This window comes from Brassica napus, chromosome C3 (assembly GCF_020379485.1).
Source record: "Brassica napus cultivar Da-Ae chromosome C3, Da-Ae, whole genome shotgun sequence".
NCBI classification, from domain to species: Eukaryota; Viridiplantae; Streptophyta; class Magnoliopsida; order Brassicales; family Brassicaceae; genus Brassica; species Brassica napus.
This window is the reverse complement of record NC_063446.1, coordinates 58,721,252-58,740,459: the sequence shown is the minus strand read 5'-3', so window position 1 is coordinate 58,740,459 and position 19,208 is coordinate 58,721,252. Positions and strand designations below refer to the sequence as shown.

General features: G+C 38.6%; 3 protein-coding genes across 6 annotated transcripts; 1 reads left to right on the top strand and 2 right to left on the bottom strand.

Moving 5' to 3' along the window:
• Nucleotides 1–116: 116 nt before the first annotated feature.
• On the bottom strand, nt 117–1,200 carry LOC106389751. 3 transcript variants are annotated; one of them, XM_022700082.2, is made up of 4 exons: nt 1,066–1,163; nt 923–941; nt 416–730; nt 117–316 (listed from the first exon to the last, which is right to left on the bottom strand). In XM_022700082.2, exons 3-4 carry the CDS (start codon nt 716–718, stop codon nt 239–241), a joined length of 381 nt encoding a protein of 126 aa, XP_022555803.1. In that variant the 5' UTR covers nt 719–730; nt 923–941; nt 1,066–1,163; the 3' UTR covers nt 117–238. The 3 variants fall into 3 exon arrangements, with proteins under 3 accessions (XP_022555803.1, XP_013685547.1, XP_013685548.1); XM_013830093.3 differs by lacking the exon at nt 923–941 and having other exon boundaries at nt 1,066–1,200; XM_013830094.3 differs by having other exon boundaries at nt 416–721; nt 923–1,161.
• Nucleotides 1,201–2,236: 1,036 nt separating this feature from the next.
• LOC106389753 (protein transport protein SEC23) lies at nt 2,237–7,209 on the top strand. Its single transcript, XM_013830096.3, has 12 exons — nt 2,237–3,146; nt 3,225–3,398; nt 3,492–3,653; nt 3,828–3,970; nt 4,167–4,242; nt 4,331–4,500; nt 4,623–4,704; nt 5,374–5,451; nt 5,787–5,948; nt 6,033–6,296; nt 6,581–6,685; nt 6,799–7,209. Exons 1-12 carry the CDS (start codon nt 2,379–2,381, stop codon nt 6,943–6,945), a joined length of 2,331 nt encoding a protein of 776 aa, XP_013685550.1. The 5' UTR covers nt 2,237–2,378; the 3' UTR covers nt 6,946–7,209.
• Nucleotides 7,210–13,002: 5,793 nt separating this feature from the next.
• Nucleotides 13,003–15,497, bottom strand: LOC106389754 (histidine--tRNA ligase, chloroplastic/mitochondrial). Of its 2 annotated transcripts, none has more exons than XM_013830097.3 (10): nt 15,148–15,497; nt 14,978–15,073; nt 14,801–14,889; nt 14,581–14,710; nt 14,382–14,474; nt 14,166–14,240; nt 13,964–14,081; nt 13,742–13,884; nt 13,526–13,654; nt 13,003–13,417 (listed from the first exon to the last, which is right to left on the bottom strand). In XM_013830097.3, the coding sequence occupies exons 1-10, from the start codon at nt 15,436–15,438 to the stop codon at nt 13,115–13,117; spliced, it is 1,467 nt and encodes a 488-aa protein (XP_013685551.1). In that variant the 5' UTR covers nt 15,439–15,497; the 3' UTR covers nt 13,003–13,114. The 2 variants fall into 2 exon arrangements, 1 of the variants encoding a protein (XP_013685551.1); XR_007320405.1 differs by having other exon boundaries at nt 13,295–13,417; nt 13,756–13,884; nt 15,148–15,486.
• Between the last annotated feature and the right edge of the window lie 3,711 nt (nt 15,498–19,208).

The window sequence follows — 19,208 nt, the reverse complement described above, 5'->3', positions numbered from 1 at the left end:
TGGTTGCTTTCACTCCAAAGGAAGGGGAAAATGGAGGGAGCGTTTACTGTGTGGTTTGGTTCTAGAGTGGACCCTTAATCATATGAATTTTGTCTCTTAGTTTCATAGATTGATTCTTTGATTCATAAAACAGTTGCACATGATGAAAATATGTTTTTGCATGAATAAGTTTAACATTCATTCATTCGAAAAAAAAAAAAACTCTGGTACATGAAACTACTCTTTAAAAGAGTTGACATTAACTGGACTTGGCTTCGTTAAGCTTTGGAATTTTCTTGTACTCGTACGTGCTTATGTCCATCTTCCCTTGCATAGCCTGCACAGTGAGCAAGTAAACAAAAACCAGTCAGCATTTTTAGTGTTCTTCATCAAAGCTTCTTAATTTTTTATTTGGTATGCGTTAAATAAAAGTGACCTTGAGCTCGTCTTCGATTGAAGTGTATTTAGGTTGATAAGCATCGACAGGTCCAGTTTTAGAAAGAGATTTTCTTGTCTCAGTAATCTCCCATTCCTGGTCGTCTTTGACCTTTGCGATGTCTTTACTGCCTTGGAGGAGTTGGCTAAGTCCAAGGGCTCCAAAAACAGTGAGAGAGATCATGGGAAGTCCGTATCGTACAAAAGGGTGTCTCCTTCCCCACCTTTTAAACGATGGCTGAATGAGAGTAGCAGCAAAACCGGAAGGGGATGATGGCCTTTGGAGTCTTTGGATTGTTGTCATTTTCTGTAGAAACTGTCATGCAGAAGAAGATTAGAGGAATCCATTAATCATTGGAACAGAGAAGATAATGCGAAAGCCTGATTGATCTCGCATTTATAAAGATGATATTGTCCATTCAAGTATGGAAAATGCATTCAACATGTTCTTATATATATATTTATTTATGACTAAAACAACAAGTGCATTAAGTTACTGTGAGATGACCTTTGGACAGCTTTGGTCTCTCAATCACAGCCAAATGTTGACAGACCCAATCGCAAACCAAATTTGTCAGTGGCAGCGTAGAATCGGACGAAGCATCTATTACATCAAAAGCTAAAGCCCTGAAACCATGAAATTTTGCATACCTTTGGGCTAGACTTGGCCAGAGAAGAAGAGAGCTCGGAAACAGAATCGGATTAGAGATCGAAGCTATTACATACAGCTCACAAGATTTGAGTCCCACAGAATCGAAAAAAAAGGGTCCATTTTTAATATTTTTTTTTTCCATCAATAGATATTTGATTAAAGGGTCTAAAAGCCCACAATACAACATACATAAGTCCAAGAAAACGGGCCAAAATACAACAAAAATATGGACCCAAGGCCCAACTACGAAAACCCTAGAAGACAAACGAGGCTCCGCCGTTGCGCGGACAAACGCTGCGGCTCCAACGTCGCCCTCGCTTCAAAACACCACCGGATAACCAACTGTCGATTCACCCGGATCCACCGGAGCTCACTAACTCCACACCATCATCACCGCAAACGTCTTCAACTCAAGTGAACCCAATATCAGAGAGCATCAATCGACTGTTCGAGATCTCATCTGTCATCATTCATCACAAGCACCGAGAGGAAAGCTTCACGCGAACCATCACCGTTAACTATGGTCGAGCTTTGATCGTCCTCCGAAGAGATCTCCACCAACCCTAACCAAACCAAAAGCGTAAAACTAAAAGGAAGGAGAAAACCAAACCCTAAGACGGAACTAGAGAACCAAAAATCGGCGAGGCAAAGCAAGAAACGTCTTCACCCCCCCGGGATCTAGACCGACGACGGCAGAGCTGACGAAGCCTCCACCTCTCGGGGACAGCCTCCGTCTCCCGGAGACAAAACCAAGTAGCCGAACGATGAGCTTCACTCCGCCTTCCTCAACACGACCGCGCCTTTACGCCAGAGACAGATCCGCCATGGGCGGCTTTGTTCCAGAACTCAGGCAAGGCGAAGGAGAGTGGGATGAGAGCTAAGCAAAATTCAACAGCTTTAAAGATGGCTTGAGGGCCTCCGGTGACGGCACGCACGCTCACACGCTGACCGGTCACCGGACCCGGTTATAGATCTACTTCTCTCTCTCACTTTCTCTCTCTCTTCGAGCGTAAGTGGGTGTTTAATGTTTTAATATTTTATTTAGCATACTCATTTATTTACTAAACAATAAATATTTTTTTTTCTGTTTTTTATTTATGAGAATAAATAATCGAATAACATAAAAAATTATTCTCATAAATAAAAAAGGGAAAAATTAAAAACTTTGACCCGAACATGAACATCAGATCCATCATCTAGCCAATCGAATTGATTCACGGGTTTATCACCTTCCTTCCTCCCTCCCACTCTAATCACAACTCGTAACTCTCCCTCTCCTCCTCAATTCAATCACCGATCCGATCCGATTCAAATGGCGGAGATGGCGAACATGGATCCCGAAGGCATGGACGGAGTCCGCATGACCTGGAACGTCTGGCCTCGCACCAAGGTCGAAGCCAGCAAGTGCGTCGTCCCCCTCGCCGCCTCCATCTCCCCGATCCGCCGCCACTCCGACATCCCTTCCCTCCCCTACGCTCCCCTCAAGTGCCGCACCTGCGTCGCCGTCCTCAACGCCTTCGCTCGCGTCGATTTCGCCGCCAAGATCTGGATCTGCCCCTTCTGCTTCCAGAGGAACCCTTTCCCTCCTCACTACCACATGATCTCCGAGACCAACCTCCCCGGCGAGCTTTATCCTCAGTACACTACCGTCGAGTACGCGATCCCTCCCGCCGCGGCTCAATTCGATCCCAGATCCGGTGTTGCTGCTCCGCCTCATACGCCTCCTCCTGTTTTCGTGTTTGTTCTCGATACGTGTATGATCGAGGAGGAGTTGGGGTTCGCTAAGTCCGCGCTCAAGCAGGCGATCGGGCTGCTTCCGGAGAATGCGTTGGTTGGGTTTGTGTCTTTTGGCACGCAGGCTCATGTCCATGAATTGGGATTCTCTGAGATGTCGAAAGTTTTTGTCTTTAGAGGGAACAAAGAAGTCTCCAAGGATCAGGTTTTAGATCAGTTGGGGCTTTCCTCCAGGAGAGCTCCTACTTCTGGGTTTCCTAAAGGAGCTCAGAATGGGTTCCAGAGTGCTGCTGGTGTGAACAGGTTCCTCCTGCCTGCGTCTGATTGCGAGTACACTCTTGACTTGGTAAGTAAGGGTGGTGGTTTCAGCTCGAAATGATTTTCTGTTGTAATTTGGATTTTGAACATTTCGTGTGATATGTAGCTTTTGGATGAGCTGCAATCAGACCAGTGGCCTGTTCAGCCAGGTCATCGTTCCCAACGATGCACAGGTGTGGCGTTGAGTGTAGCTGCTGGATTGCTTGGAGCTTGCTTGCCCGGAACTGGGGCTAGAATCGTAGCTTTGGTCGGAGGTCCATGTACAGAGGGTCCTGGAACGGTTAGAGCTTGTTGATTTTTTTAAGTTTCATCACAACATATATTGGAGATTGTTATATTCTGAATCAAAATGTTGGCTCTTTTGTCTTTCCAGATTATCTCAAAGGATTTATCAGAACCTGTGCGCTCCCACAAAGATTTGGATAAAGATGCTGCTCCATATTATAAAAAAGCTGTCAAGTTTTATGATAGTATTGCAAAGCAGCTGGTCGCTCAGGGTCATGTGTTAGACCTTTTCGCTTCTGCTCTTGATCAGGTATTAATGTGTCGTTATTTTTTTATTCTGCTTGATGCCCAAACTCTGATTTTGTTCTTCATATATGAGTGTGTAGTTTTTTTCGCTACGCATGATTTCTCAAATTTGTCTGTTCCTGTGTTTTTTTGATACCTAACTGTAACTGTCTCTGCTGTTGCATTTTGGTATAGTTAGGTTGGGGTTGCTGAAATGAAAGTTGCAGTTGAAAGTACCGGTGGCCTTGTTGTTCTGTCTGAAAGTTTTGGCCATTCTGTATTTAAAGATTCCTTCAAGCGGGTGTTTGAAGATGGCGATCAGTGTCTTGGCCTCTGCTTTAAGTTGGTTTCTTCTCTGCTTCTGTTCCAACACTTTTTTTATAGTTTCTTCTGTTAGTTGGTGTCGCAAGATAAGGAGTATTTTGCCAATTCAAGATCATATATTCTGAAGCATTATACATAATATTGCTGGTGTGCTACAATAAGATATACTTTGCATCCTTTAGTCTGAACTGATTACTAACTTTTCATTTTTCAGTGGCTCGCTTGAGATAAATTGCTCAAAAGACATCAAAATTCAAGGTGTTATCGGGCCTTGCTCATCATTAGAAAAGGTTATATCTGGAGTGCTTGGAATCCTTTTTTCAAGATGTTTCGTTTGTGCTTCGTAATCTGATTTGATTTTCCTTTGGAGCCTTGCAGAAAGGTCCTAGTGTTGCCGACACAGTAATTGGAGAGGGGAATACCAATGCTTGGAAGTTATGTGGCCTCGACAAGAGCACTTGCTTGACTGTATTCTTTGATCTATACTCAACTGGTTCAAATGCTCCTGGAACTGTAAATCCTCAGTTTTATTTGCAGTTTGTTACAAGGTATTCTGACAGCTTTTGTTTATCTCTCTGTTTCATTCATTTCTGGTTTCTTAAGCCTTTTGTCTTTCTTCACTGTGGTTTTATTCTAAGCATTGTATTTACTGTTGTTGACTGAATTGCAGTTACCAAAACCCTGAAGGTCAAACATTGATCCGGGTTACCACAATAACCAGACAGTGGGTAGATACTGCTGTGAGCACAGAGGTTCGTCGTTGTCTTGTTTTCTGCATAAATTACGACTTTATTCTCGATATCTAAAAGCAATTGTTTCTTCTTATTTACTTTGTAATCTACTAGATGTTTTCCGGTAGCTCTGTTTCTTTTTTTTATTGGTAGGTAACATGTTTTGAGGCTCACTCTTTCTGCTATGCTAGCCCTACAAATCTGCAATCATGTTTTATTCCACACTCTGCAAATACGCTTAACATTAGTATTGGTGTAACTAGTAAAAGCTAACTTATTGTGAATTTTGATTGATTAGCTCTAGTCTTTTAGCTTTTAATGGAACTTCTTGGAAAAGTTAGTTTGTTAAGGTCAACTTAAATACTGTTACAAAACAAAGTAGCCTGATTCCTAATGCTTTTGTTATTCCTAAATATGAACCTTCCATCTGTAACCTTTTTCCCTGCTTCGCTACAATTGCATATTTTGGGAATCTCAGAATTATGCTGTTTAGTGCACGATTTTGACATTTTATTCGAGTGTTGATGCAACTACCAGCTTGTTAGCCATTTTTTTCTTACATTTGATTCTTGTTACAAAATCCATGATAAGTATGGCTTAGGGTTATGTGCCATTCATGTAAATGTATTGTAGTTTTAATAGCTAAAAGCTTTCTGGCAAGCTAATTCTTTGTAACAACTACATTCTCAGGAACTTGTGCAAGGATTTGATCAAGAAACTGCTGCTGTGGTCATGGCAAGATTAGCTTCCTTAAAAATGGAAACAGAGGTACCTTGCATCATCTTATTATTGCTTACTACATGTGGGTTGACTTAATTTTTTTCTTGTTTCTTCTGGGGTAAAGGGTTAAGCGCATGGTGCTTTTGATGAATTTAAATTTTATGTCTCCTGGCTACATTTATTAGTAGGAGTCCAGGACCCTGTAACATCTTTTATTTATGAGCCATAACAAGAAATTTGTAGTATTCGTGAGGCTCACAGTAAAACTATTAAGTTATAGTTGCTATGCTTTCTGTCTTATTGCAGTACTTCATTTAGCTTTGTCTACTTGTATTTGTATGATAGTGTTGCTCATATATACAGTTTCTTATGTATTACCTCAGGAGGGATTTGATGCTACTCGATGGCTAGATCGGACTCTCATTCGCCTGTGTTCAAAATTTGGTGACTATAGAAAGGATGACCCATCCTCATTTACGCTGAATCCATATTTTTCATTGTTCCCTCAATTCATATTTAATCTGCGGAGGTCACAGTTTGTTCAGGTAGACTACTGTTATTAGATTTCATGATTCTCTGCATTGCGTATTTTGGCCTATATAGCTGAATCGTGTTTTCTTTTTTGGCAGGTCTTTAACAATAGTCCAGATGAAACTGCATATTTCCGCATGTTGCTAAACCGGGAGAATATATCAAATGCAACTGTCATGATTCAACCTTCGCTGACATCATATACATTCAGTTCACCACCTCAGCCAGCTTTGCTGGACGTGGCTTCCATTGCAGCCGACAGAATTCTTCTGTTAGATGCATATTTCAGTGTTGTTGTCTTCCATGGAATGACAATAGCACAATGGCGAAACATGGGTTATCATCATCAGGCTGAACATGAGGTAACACCCGCTTTGTAATTGTAGTTATCTGTTTAGTTGCGAAAGCACTCATCATCCAGAACCATGAGTTCACACTTGCGTAGCTATAAATAATATGTTCCTTTTGAGCTCGATTGTTATAATGACATTCGCTTGGGGGTAGAAATTGAAATAGACTGAGACATCTAGCCAAGGACAAGCTGTTTCCTTATAAATACAGTTGAAATAAATTTGGTTGTAGCAAGGTGACCATGAATAATGTGACCATGAATAATGCCTAAATCACTTATGTCTTGTCGTGTCAGGCATTTGCTCAGCTATTGCAAGCTCCTCAAGAAGATTCCCAGATGATAGTCCGGGAGCGTTTCCCAGTCCCGAGATTAGTTGTGTGTGATCAACATGGATCACAGGTCAGCAACATTCTCACATTTGTTTTGTTAGCTCGACTTTGATTGATCTGATGGTCTCGTATGATTCTTATACATTTAACTCCACACCTTTTTCACATATACAAAAACTGCAGGCAAGGTTTTTATTGGCAAAGCTGAATCCATCAGCGACTTACAACAATGCAAACGAGATGTCAGCTGGGTCAGATGTAATCTTCACTGACGACGTGAGCCTTCAAGTCTTTTTTGAGCATCTTCAGAAACTGGCCGTGCAATCCTGATGAATTAATCAGTCAGTTCCTGTTTTTCTTTGTTCGCTTAAGTTATATTGTCTTCCATACTATGTACCCAATTTAGAGCTTTTTTGTTTTTTTTTTTCTTTTGTGAGATCAGCTCGTTTACTTTCCTGTCTCGTTGTCATCTTGGTCTCACATAAAAGACATCTTGGAACACAAGTTATTTGCATTGGATTTGTCTGAAGTAGAAATAATGGCTGTTTATTGTTTTTGGATTGAAATCTTGTATGATCAATTCTATTTTCTGCATTGCATTTGGTAGTTATGGGCATTTATCGGCTCTTACAGTGTCCAAGTTGGTTCGGTTCCGAGTTTGATTACATTATTTGTGATTATCGTTTGGTTCTGAGTTACTATTTTCTTTTACTTGAAATCACAAATTTATCTAAAAATAAGGGAAAAATTGAAATAAAACAAATAAAATCATCAGTCATTGTATAACTCCAAAATTGATATCAAGTTCTATATTAAAGTTTCATTAAGTACCAAAGAGACAAAAGAAAACACAAAGGCCATAACTGGTAGACTAATATGGAATTAATGGCAAAAAATAATTGAAATGATAAAAATGAAATACAACAAAAAATGGAATAAAATTCATTCTATTCATTCATGAATAAATATGTTATGAAATAGTTATCTTTGTATTTTTTATAAATTATTTTTAAAATTGTTGTAATGAATATTCTATTCCATTCATAGTAAATAGTAAAAAAACACTTGCTGAATAAATGGAATCAACCATTTTACATTATTTTATTCCAAAAAGTGGTAATCCAATTGCATCCAAAATACTTAATTTCAACAAGTTGAAAATTTACACTATTGGTTAACTCTAATTCTGGTGAATAAATTAAACCTTTTTTTGTGAAACTTGAATAAATTAAACTAGAAACAAAGAGAAATACATTAATCAAAGAAAGAGAAAAGATAAACTATATTCTGTAAGTTTGAACAACTGGTTTCCGCACATGATTTCTCTTTTAGTCACCGGATTGTTATTTTTTAAGTTTTAAGTCTAAGCTTTTCTTAGGTTTTGATGTTTTAAGTTTCTATCTCTAAGAATCCGTATAAGATTTTAGGTTTTTTTTTTTTTGAGAAAAGGGGTTTTAGGTTGTTCTGGTTTGTGTTTTACTTTCAAATTGTTCATGGGTCTTCCTAAAGCTAATGATCAACAATATTGATAAAAGCAATCAAAGAATAAAATCTCTCAAAACATGAGAAGTGTTATGTTATCTTAAAGGTATTAGAAGTCCTCCTGCTATTGTAGCTATGTGAGCGTTTAGCTATTTGCCTTAGACTCTAAGAAGATAGTCATGATATTGTTAGTGTGTCATTAAAGATTATCTCTTGTTTTTCCAGTGTGGAAAAGACCGTTAGCTTTTTTTTTGTACTTCATGTATGGAGTTTTTTTGTGATGTAAATGGTTTCAAACCAATATTAATAAAATATTTTTTAAAAAAAAATAATATGTAAGTTGAATTCTTGTTAAACTCTAAAAATAAATGAAGTTAGAAATCATTAATAAAAGGCGGAACTGAAAGAGAAAGAAAATGATACAAAATATCTTGAGACGACTACTTCCAACACTGCCTCCACAAGCAATCATTTGTTTCTTGTCATTTTTGTATTGACCTCAATTTCACATTCATCCATCATTTGATGCACATCAATACTTTAATGTGAGTTTAGCAGCTTCAACGTAGATCTAAATTTTTACCACTAGTGCTAATGGTAGATTCAAATGCACTTGAAGATACTAGCATTGCATGTGTGTTTCTGCTTACTAGTGATATAGAACCAAAAACTTTCAACACTCTGAACCGTCTCGTACATTTGGATTTTTCACTCTTTTTAAAGTCTAAATCAAACTCACTAGCTCTTTCTTGAAAACTTGTTTCTTAAACAAGTTCGTTGTAAATATCATTCATGATTCTACGCAAGATCATTAACAAGAACCATTCTCTGAAAAAAATCATCTCTAAATTCTTTATGTGATTGAAATTCAACGTATGGTTCTAGCATAGTTATAGATTAGTAGGTAGCGATCAAATGGCATGAGAGCAATAGTTGAATGTCTTCTAACCATTTATTTGAGATCATCATCTTCACTGTCAATCAAGTAAATTATCAATAGTGTGGATTAGTTAATCATCAAAAAAACATAAATAAGATTGTGAATCTTTATCTATATTATCAATATATATCTAGGAACAATGCATAATTTACTCACAAGCGGATGATTACAATTTCTTATCACCAATTGTTGACAATGATGATTGCATTGACTTTCCAAGTAAATGCCATACAAAAATGAGATATAGTCTTAATTTTGTTGGATAAAATTGCACTATTTTGACCCCAAGACTTTTTGGGTCAACATTTCAAGACAAGACTAAGTAATAGTTGAATGTCTTCTAACCATTTGTTTGAGATCATCATCTTCACTGTCAATCAAGTAAATTATCAATAGTGTGGATTAGTTAATCATCAAAAAACATAAATTGTGAATCTTTATCTATATTATCAATATATATCTAGGAAAAATGTATAATTTTACTCACAAGCGGATGATTACAATTTCTTATCACCAATTATTGACAATGATGATTGCATTGACTTTCCAAATAAATGTCATACAAAAATGAGATATAGTCTTAATTTTGTTGGATAAAATTGCACTATTTTGACCCCAAGATTTTTTGGATCAACATTTCAACACAACACTAAGTAAAGTCTAATTAACTTTTGAATTGTGTACACAACTATATGTTTCAGATTTACATTAATTAATTAATTTTGACAATTCTATGTGATCCACTAGTGATCTGATGACACTGTAGTAAAACCTCCATTTTCGATAACTTTTTTCCTACATACAATATTATGTATCTAGCTCATATATAAGAACATTAGTTTTTGCAAAATACCTCAACTCGTGAGCCTTTCTAAGACATCCCAGTGCTTCTTCATACTTTTTGACTCCTACGAACTCTGAACCTCTATCACTCAGGTTTTGAATTAACTTCTCCATGAGATAGAAGTTCCATCTGCATCCATCTTTTCTTCGTGTAAGAAGAAGGAAAGTGATGAGAGAGCACCGCTAGAGATGACGATACGAGAGCGAGAGCGAAAGCGAGAGTATGCTAATACGAGAACATGCGGGACTAAATAATAAATGAATTCATTGGCCTTCTTAATAACCTGTCCGGTTCTCTCACACAAGTGAACGGGGGGGGACTTATTGTATGAGATGGATTGCATCTCTCCACAAGGCCTATAAAATAAGAGACTTGGCCCACTAAGCCGGCCCAGGACGCCGACTCAATCGAGCAGTTTACGACCAATAGAAGGCTATGGCTCGGTGTTTTACTCGGCTCCACAAAGAGTGCGTCAGATCGGACCAGAGATGGTTCAGCTCGACTGCTCGGCCTGACACCGATAGGCATGTTAGGGAGAATCGGGTTCACATCGTCTATATAAGATGAGGAGAGAAGAGCGAGAGGGGACCGAATCATTACATACACACTTGGCGGTTAGAAACTAGGCTTTTACTCTTTATATTCTCTCCGATTTGTACTTTCGCGGCCAACACTCTCCGAGCATCGGCTTATTTTCTGTTCAATCTTTCCTCATTTGTAATAAAACCGTTTACCGATCTAATAAAACGTCTTTGAACTGATCCACCGACAAGTTTCGTCTATCTTACTGATATCTGACCAAACTCGGTTCAAATAGTTGGCACCCACCGTGGGGCAGAATGAAGTAGCGTTAACTAAATCGGTATGACTCGAAGAATCAACCTTCGATGAAGAACGGGAGCCCACTCCCGTCGTCGCAGCACCAAAACTGTCGGACTTCATGAGTATCGTCATTGTCCATTTCCTTCAACAGGAAGAAGCACAAAAGGCGACGAACGAGCATCTCGCCGCCTTAGCCGTTGTCCTCGCCCCTCCAGCCGGTCACACGAGTAACCCACCGACCATCCGAAGACAGCTCTTCAACATTGACTGATATCTGACCAAACTCGGTTCAAATAGTTGGCACCCACCGTGGGGCAGAATGAAGTAGCGTTAACTAAATCGGTATGACTCGAAGAATCAACCTTCGATGAAGAACGGGAGCCCACTCCCGTCGTCGCAGCACCAAAACTGTCGGACTTCATGAGTATCGTCATTGTCCATTTCCTTCAACAGGAAGAAGCACAAAAGGCGACGAACGAGCATCTCGCCGCCTTAGCCGTTGTCCTCGCCCCTCCAGCCGGTCACACGAGTAACCCACCGACCATCCGAAGACAGCTCTTCAACATTGACTGTACGGCCCGTGAAGAAGAACCAACAGCCGGAACCACCTTCCAGACTGTCGGAGGTGCCGTTCAAAACCCTAACATCCCAGATCTGGCGACCATCCGTGAGATCGCCGAGCTCAAGCTCTCCCTTCAAGACATTCACTCTAAAATACATCACGTCACGAGCTCGTTCCCGCAGATGACCGCGCCCTCGCCGCAACACTCAAAACCCCGTTCTCTCGGCGAATCAATGATGTATGGCTTCGATCTACGGAAAAGTTCCGTCTTCCATCATACTCCGGCGAGACAGACCCCACCGACCATGTAACAGCGTTCAACATAGCGATGGGGCGAGCAAACTTCGCTGACGACGAAAAAGAGGCCGGCTTTTGCCAATAATTCATCGGAAGCCTTACCAGAGCGGCCTTAACCTGGTTTTCCAGGCTCGCCATCGATAGCTTCCGCGTGTTCCTCAATCATTACATAATGTTCACCAGGCAAGGCGTAACCGCTTCCAAACTTTGGCAACTGTCTCATCTCCCCGGCTAAATCCTGCTCAATTTCATGGAAAAGTTTAAAGCTGTCGTTTCTACAGTGAAAATCCCTGACAGGATAGCAGTGGACGCGCTAAGGAACACCTTGTACGTCCACTCGAAGTTTTGAGACGACCTATAAAGTCATCCTCCACCCTCTCTTCAAGACGCCATTGCTCGGTCCAACAACTTTATTAAAATGGAGGAAGACACCCGAGCAATTCTCAATAAGCAAAATGACTTTTCATGGCTGAGATCAACATGAATCTTTTATCATTTGTTATAAAAGTATTTTGGTCGGAAGAAGAAAATTTCATATGAAGAGGTGGATAAGAAGATGTTGCCAATAAAATAAATCTTTTTCATATTGTTTGAAGATAACAGTCTTCTATTTCTTTTCCAACGTCATCATCGAAAGAAAAGGACGGGAAATGGAGCACCTTCTGTCAAGGTTTTCTTTATCATTGCATCGGATGATCTTGAGATGCCTAAAACGTTTCTATAAGGGGGTTTGTCATTCAATTAAAATATGAAAGACATCTCTGATATAATGGACTATATTGGAAATGTTTGTGCAATCTTTATAAATATTTCATAGCATTGTTATTCTTCTGGAGCCACTGGAGGTATGAATACCAATCTCCTTTCTAAATGTGAAAACATTTTGTGTTGTATGTAACTTCTATTATTTGAGTCAATTCCACTTTGAAAAACCATTTCTAGAAGACGTTAGAGGTGATAAGATCTGCAAGATGAAGTAAAAAACCAATACAAATTTTTTTTTAGTATATCAGAAATGTTTGATAAACTTACAACCCAAATAAGTGCATAATGCAAATTTAAAGATAAGAAATAAGTTTTGGAATAATGATAAGTTGGTGATCCAAAATAGTTTGCGTAGTGAAGCAAGACAAAACATATGCCCAGCAGTTACGTGTAGAACAATGATAAAACAAATATATGATCAATCTTTCTTCGACGATATTTACTATCAGAACAGTCCGGTGGTTGATTCGTGAATATAGCTTTAGAAACTCAAAAGTTATTTTAAAAATATATATTTTTGATTGATTACGACCACTTTTGAGTTTCTGTTTAATCCCTAGTTACCTATATTGTCAACTTGTATATTAATCAATAATTAAACTATCTTAAATGTACATGTAAGAGCATCTTTGCGATTAACAAGGACTTTGAGTGGAGAAAGAAAGAAACTAGAAATGAGAGCAACAATTCAATAAAATACAAAGATGAGATTCTTGATATAAACCTTCCACGATCAAATTAAGATTCTATCTCAACTCAATTGCTCAAAAATGGAAATTTTCATGTACTACTCTAAGTCGTTGAGTTTTACTTGGAACTGCTCACCTGAAGACAAAACCTTCACACTCACTGAACCATCTTCCCACTCTGTCTTCCCAACTAGTATCAGCCTTCTTGCGTTTATCCTAGCCGCCCTCTTGAACACCCATTTCAGCGGTTTACTCTCCAATACCAAATCAACGGTTTGGCCTTTGCTTCTGAGAGCGGTTGCAACAGTAGCTGCAGCTCCTTGGAGATCTTTTTCCAAAGCGCACACAATGTTCTCTACCTCTTGTCCCAGTTCTGGCAACAAATTCTTCTCCTTAAGCAGCTACGTAGAAGAAGGAAATAAAGAGGTTAGATATTCTCATGCTAAAACCGAACTTTTCACTGCACATTCGGGTAATGGAATAGCAACAAGCGGAGACTTCAAACTTACTTCAACGATTACAGCATCGCCGAAACCAAAACCACAAGCAGGAATGTCATCTCCTCCATAAGTGGGGAGTAATCTGTCGTATCTCCCACCACCACATATAGCTCGTAGATTCCCTTTTCGATCAAATCCCTGTAAGATTAACATTTTTTTTTAATATCAATTTCTATCATAAAAACAGTAGACCAGTATCCAATGCACCATGTCGTAATAGCTAACCTCAAAGACAATACCAGTGTAATACGCTAGACCACGCACAACAGATGCATCAAACTGTATCCACTCTGAATAACCAAACTTTTCAGCAAGTGAGAAGAGTTGTTTCAGATCTGCAATGGCTTCTCCAGCTCCACCAAGTACATCTGATTAACACAACTTACATGTTTTTAACTTATTTGTAGCTAGATAGAGGTTTCAATAAGAATAGCGAAAGGAAAGTACCTTCCAAATCATCCAAGGACTTGACAGAAAGCACTTGCAATAGCTGTTCAATAGCATCTTCTGATATCCCCGTGGACTCAAGTTCCTTTTTTATCTCATCAATTGGGATCTTTTCTATCTATGTTTCACCCAGCATATAAGAGTAAGGTGACAGAACTAAAAATAGCAAAAAAAAAAAAACATTTTGAATTAAACAACTAACCTTGTCTATAATGATACAAACTCTGCCAAACAAGTTTTCAGGTACACCATATTTTCTGAGCATTTCTTGTAAGACCTGTACAAGGAAGAAGTTATGGATCAAGATACTGCAGATGGTGCAAAATAACGTAATATCATGTTTGTCACTGCAAGTAAATCACCTTGGTTATATTAAGTGTAAAGCAAGAAACAAGAGGAAATAAACAAAAAAACATACCTTGCGGCTAGAAACTTTAAAACCAACATCTGATGCAGTGATCCCAATTCGCTTGAAGAAGGAGACTATAGCTGAAATCAGTTCTGCTTCAGCCTAAAAGAAATGAGTGAGGGGTTAATCAAGCAAGAAACTATAAGAAGGCTTTGTAAAAGTGATTGCACAGCGTGAGAGAGAGAGAGAGAGAGAGAGAGAAACATACAGTGACATGAGGGACACCAATAATATCCATATTCCACTGGTAATGCTCACGTCTCCTTCCTCTTGTCATTCTCTCGTAGCGCCAACACTGCCCAATAGCAAACCACTTCAACGGTAGGGAAACTGATTTTCTGGACCACAAAGAATATGTTGGAAGATTAAAAAAAACTGTCCTCTGAAGATTCTCACTGAAAAAAAAAAAAGAAAACAAACTTAATTACCCTTTCTGAATGACAAGCCTGGCTAAAGAAGGAGTAAGCTCAGGCCTCAATGCTACACGCCGATTACCCCTATCTTCAAAGCAGTATAGCTACACAACCAACCACAAGAGTTTAAGCTAATGATTCTATACTAGAAAGAGATACTTAAACTGCAACACTGAGGCATAAAGATCCTACTTGGTCTCTAATCTCCTCGCCTGCTTTTCTGATGAACAAAGCTTCCGTCTCCAACACTGGATAATCCACTTCTTCATACCCGAATAACCTTGATACCTACAAAGCAGCTTTGAGTTCAAATCTCTATCGAAGGAATAACAAAATTCAAATTTTTGCAAATTTAAGTAAACCTCTTTGAAATGGTTGAAGAGCCAGTTGCGGAGACGCATATCATCAGGAGCGAAATCACGAGTTCCTTTAGGTGGATTGACATCGATCTTCTGAACTTCTTCTTCATTCTCCACCAATGGAGCCACAATCGAACCGGACCTGCCTCCGTCCGATTTCGTCGCGGCGGCGGTACATATGAGGCGCCTAGGGTTAGATATCAGGCGAGGCGAAGAAGACGAAGAAACGAATTCGAATCGAATAGGTCTCAAGCACGAGCTCAGTCGCGTCGTCACGATTTGAATTGCTCGCATCCTTTTGGGTGGCTTTGACGGACGACGATGATAGAGAAGGAAGGAGATATATAAACCAAAAACTATTTTTATTTATTTCGGATAATAACCGGAATCAATTAAAGCAGATCACTAACCGGGTGTGCCCGTTACAACATCGTCTGATTTAATTCATAACTGAATCGCTTTAGAATTACCCAATCCTTAATTGGTTTAACTAAACCGAAATCGGTCTAGTTATTTTCTGTTACATTCACTACAACAATGTCACTTTTTAGCTTGACTAAGATTTTAACTGGTGTAAATGCGAGTTTGCGGATGCTGTTTCAAACGTTATTAACCGATTAGTACGACTGGTACAATCAATTAGAAATTGGTATGTTTGTGGGATAATTATAACCGGTTGACATCAGTTTAAAAATAAATGAACAATATTAACACTTTATATTATGTAAATATTATAAATCATATTATTATAATTAATATAAAAATTATATTTTTAAATTGTAGTTTTTTTTTTGGGTTTATATATATATATATTAATGTCTAAAATTATAGCAAAATTTTGAGCTGTTTAACACTTAGATCATGATTGATATTTGGGGTTTAGATATATATGGTGTTTGATTACTTCTCGTTGGCTCTGCAGAAAATTTGGACCCCCATTAAAAGCTTTATTTTCTTTGTTACAAATTTTAATGACGCAAATTTCGATTCCCAGACTCTAGAAGGAGGGGAGATTATTCTTACCCATGGCTGCAAACATTTGATCGAGAAAGATGTATGGAAATACAGAAGAGAAACATGCAGCTTACATTGACCATGTCAACAACGAAAATAACAATAGCCGTGTTCGTTTCTTAGCCGCAAGACGCAGCGGCAGCGGCCAAAAATTAAACGGGAGTCATGGCAACACACAACACCGATGACCGCAGCGGCAATTAACAAGCAACGCAGCGTCAAAAAGGCTAAGATTTCCGGTGTTGCCGCTGACGTCAAAAAAGTAGCGACCATTGTTCTTCATTTCTCTCTCCTCTCTGCTACTAAAAACAGAGACGCGCGTCATCCATTCTTCTCTCTTTCTTTTTGGATACTCTTTTTCCCTTCTAAATTTTGATCTGTAGTTACTGCGGCAGCGTTCGTTTAACGAACATGACTAATGGTGAAACAACACTGGGAGCGACCACTTCTACGGCCAACTCAAACGCCTCAGCGCTCGATGAAATCAAAAACCTGGTCAAACCTCTTGTCCAGAAGACAAACGACCAAGATAAGCTCACGAATTCTCTGTCTACAAAAGTAGAAACCTTAACGACAAGAACTAGAACACTCTTCCCTCGCGGAACACCAAGAGCCCGAGGAAAAACAAAATTTGACTTTTTGACTCTGCTAAACGGACTCACCAACACGCAGAAAAACTTGTTGGCACAAGACTCTGACAAAGTCACTTATGTCGTAACACGAGAAAACACTGAGGAGCTTCGACAATGTAGGAACCTTATTTTACTACCATAGGATAACTGATATTTGTAAAAAAATAATAAGAACAAAAATTAAAATTACAATATCGAAATATAAGAATAAAGAAGAATTGCATAGTCGAGATGGTTAATCTCTTTCCTTAAATCTTTAAACGCCCCGTAGTGTGACGGTTTCATAGCGCTCAGATTCCTAGAATACAACTCCAACATTGTTTCTGTTTACCATCACCGAAAAACAGAATCTATCGAGCCTAATTTTGTGATTTACTCTCAGAATCAAAAAAAAAAAAAAAACTAACATAACTATTCAAAGTAGGAGAAAGTGATTTATTGTTGTTGTTGAAAGTCTATTTTTTCTATAATGCTTACAAACCCTTTTATAGAAAAATAATGAAAATTACAAATTTCGTTTTTCAACACAAAAATGAAATTTCTATGGTGAACTAACGAAGACTTTAATTCTTGTCAATTAGTTGTGAATTTATTCCACATTTTGACCAAAAAAATAAAGAGTAAAATATTATTGTTTTGATCAATTCAAACAAAATAATATACTTTAAAATAGATTTCATTTTTATATTTGATCAATATAAAAGATCAACATATATTTGATTTAAGTTAATGAACATGAAGTCCAACTAACAAATCAAAACTGAAATCCAAATTCAAATATCCAATGAGTGTATTTGCTATTTGGCACAAGTTTCTCAAATCACACATATTAGACATCCATTTCTCATTCAAATAAAACTTCATTTTTAACATATGAATACATTATTCATAATGTTCAAAAAATAGTTCCAACACACCTCTTAATCACAAAGAGGGGAAAACGCAGTCGAACACGTCAAGAAACCATCGATCAATCCGACACTCGAGAAGACGGTGCTGACGTACAGTCGAGGAGAATGAGAACCCAGTCAACTTGACAAAATTCCTCACTCACTTGACCCATGACCGAAGAAGAAGAAAACGTTTATGGGTGGAGAAGGAAAAGCTCGCCTAGGAACAAAAAATACTCTTCATAGCACACACCAAAAAGTTCTGAAATCTAGCCACAGTGAGCTCGGCAAAATTTACGACCTTTATGAATCTCTCGCAAAAACTGTGGCGGAAGTGAAAGCTGTAAAATATCAGATTTACCACGCGACTAGTGCTCCGCCCAAAATAGTTTTACTGCTAGAAGAGGCGTATAAAACTCCCTTCACCCCTAGTATCAATGAAACGAGGATCTTGGATTCTAGGAAAATCAAGATCCCCTTGTATAACAGCACAGTTGATCCCAAAGCACATCTGCAATCCTTTTGAATCGTGATGCGACCGACCATATTGAGAGAGAGCAAAAAAGACGCAGGTTGCTGCCTTTTTTCTTTTGAAAATCTCCAAGGAGCGGTGCTTGAATGGTTCTCTCGCTTGAGGAAAAACTCCATCGATAACTTCCGACAACTCTCTTTGGCATTTCTAAAATATTACTCCTATGTTCATGGATAGAGAAACATCCGACATGGATTTTTGGGACTTTAGCACAAAACAAAACCTAGTCTCTACGTGATTTCATGGCAAAATTCAAAGTTGTGATGTCTAGAGTCGATGGAATCAGCAAAAATTTGGCCTTAAACACACTGAAGAAAGTTCTTTGGTACGAATCCAAATTCAGGAGCTGGGTTGCGCTAAAAACCCTGCGTACGATCCAAGATGCCCTCTATAGCGTAACAAACTTCATCATCAACTTGGAAGAGATAAAAGTTATGTCGCGAAATAATAAATCCCCGAAATAATCAAGCAAATATACTTCTTCAGAGCCGCAAACTTCTCAAGATGAAACAAAGGAGGCAGTGGAATCTTTCAAAGGCTTCCTAGCCCATAAAGTTCCCAATTAACATGGAATACTTGTACTGGAACTTAAAAATCTTTTGGAGTTTCAATGCGAGGATATAAACCGTAAGATGCTTACTCAGGAGGTAATAGAGGAGGAAATGAAGAAGATTCTCTTTTCAATGGCAAACAATGTCACCAGGTCCAGATGGATACTCATGTGCTTTTTATGAAGCATCGTGGAGTATTATAGGGAAAGACCTTGTGGTGGCAATTCAAACTTTCTTCGGTAAAGATTTTCTGTCAACGGGAATTAACTCAAGAATCTTGGCTTTAATCGATAAGAAAGACGAAGCTAAGATCATGAAAGACTATCGTCATATCTCCTACTGCAACATTATATATAAAGTCATCTAAAAAAATCCTAGCGGAAAGGCTGAAAAACTGCTTCCTAAGTTCATTGCTCCAACGCAATCAACTTTCGTGAAAGATAGT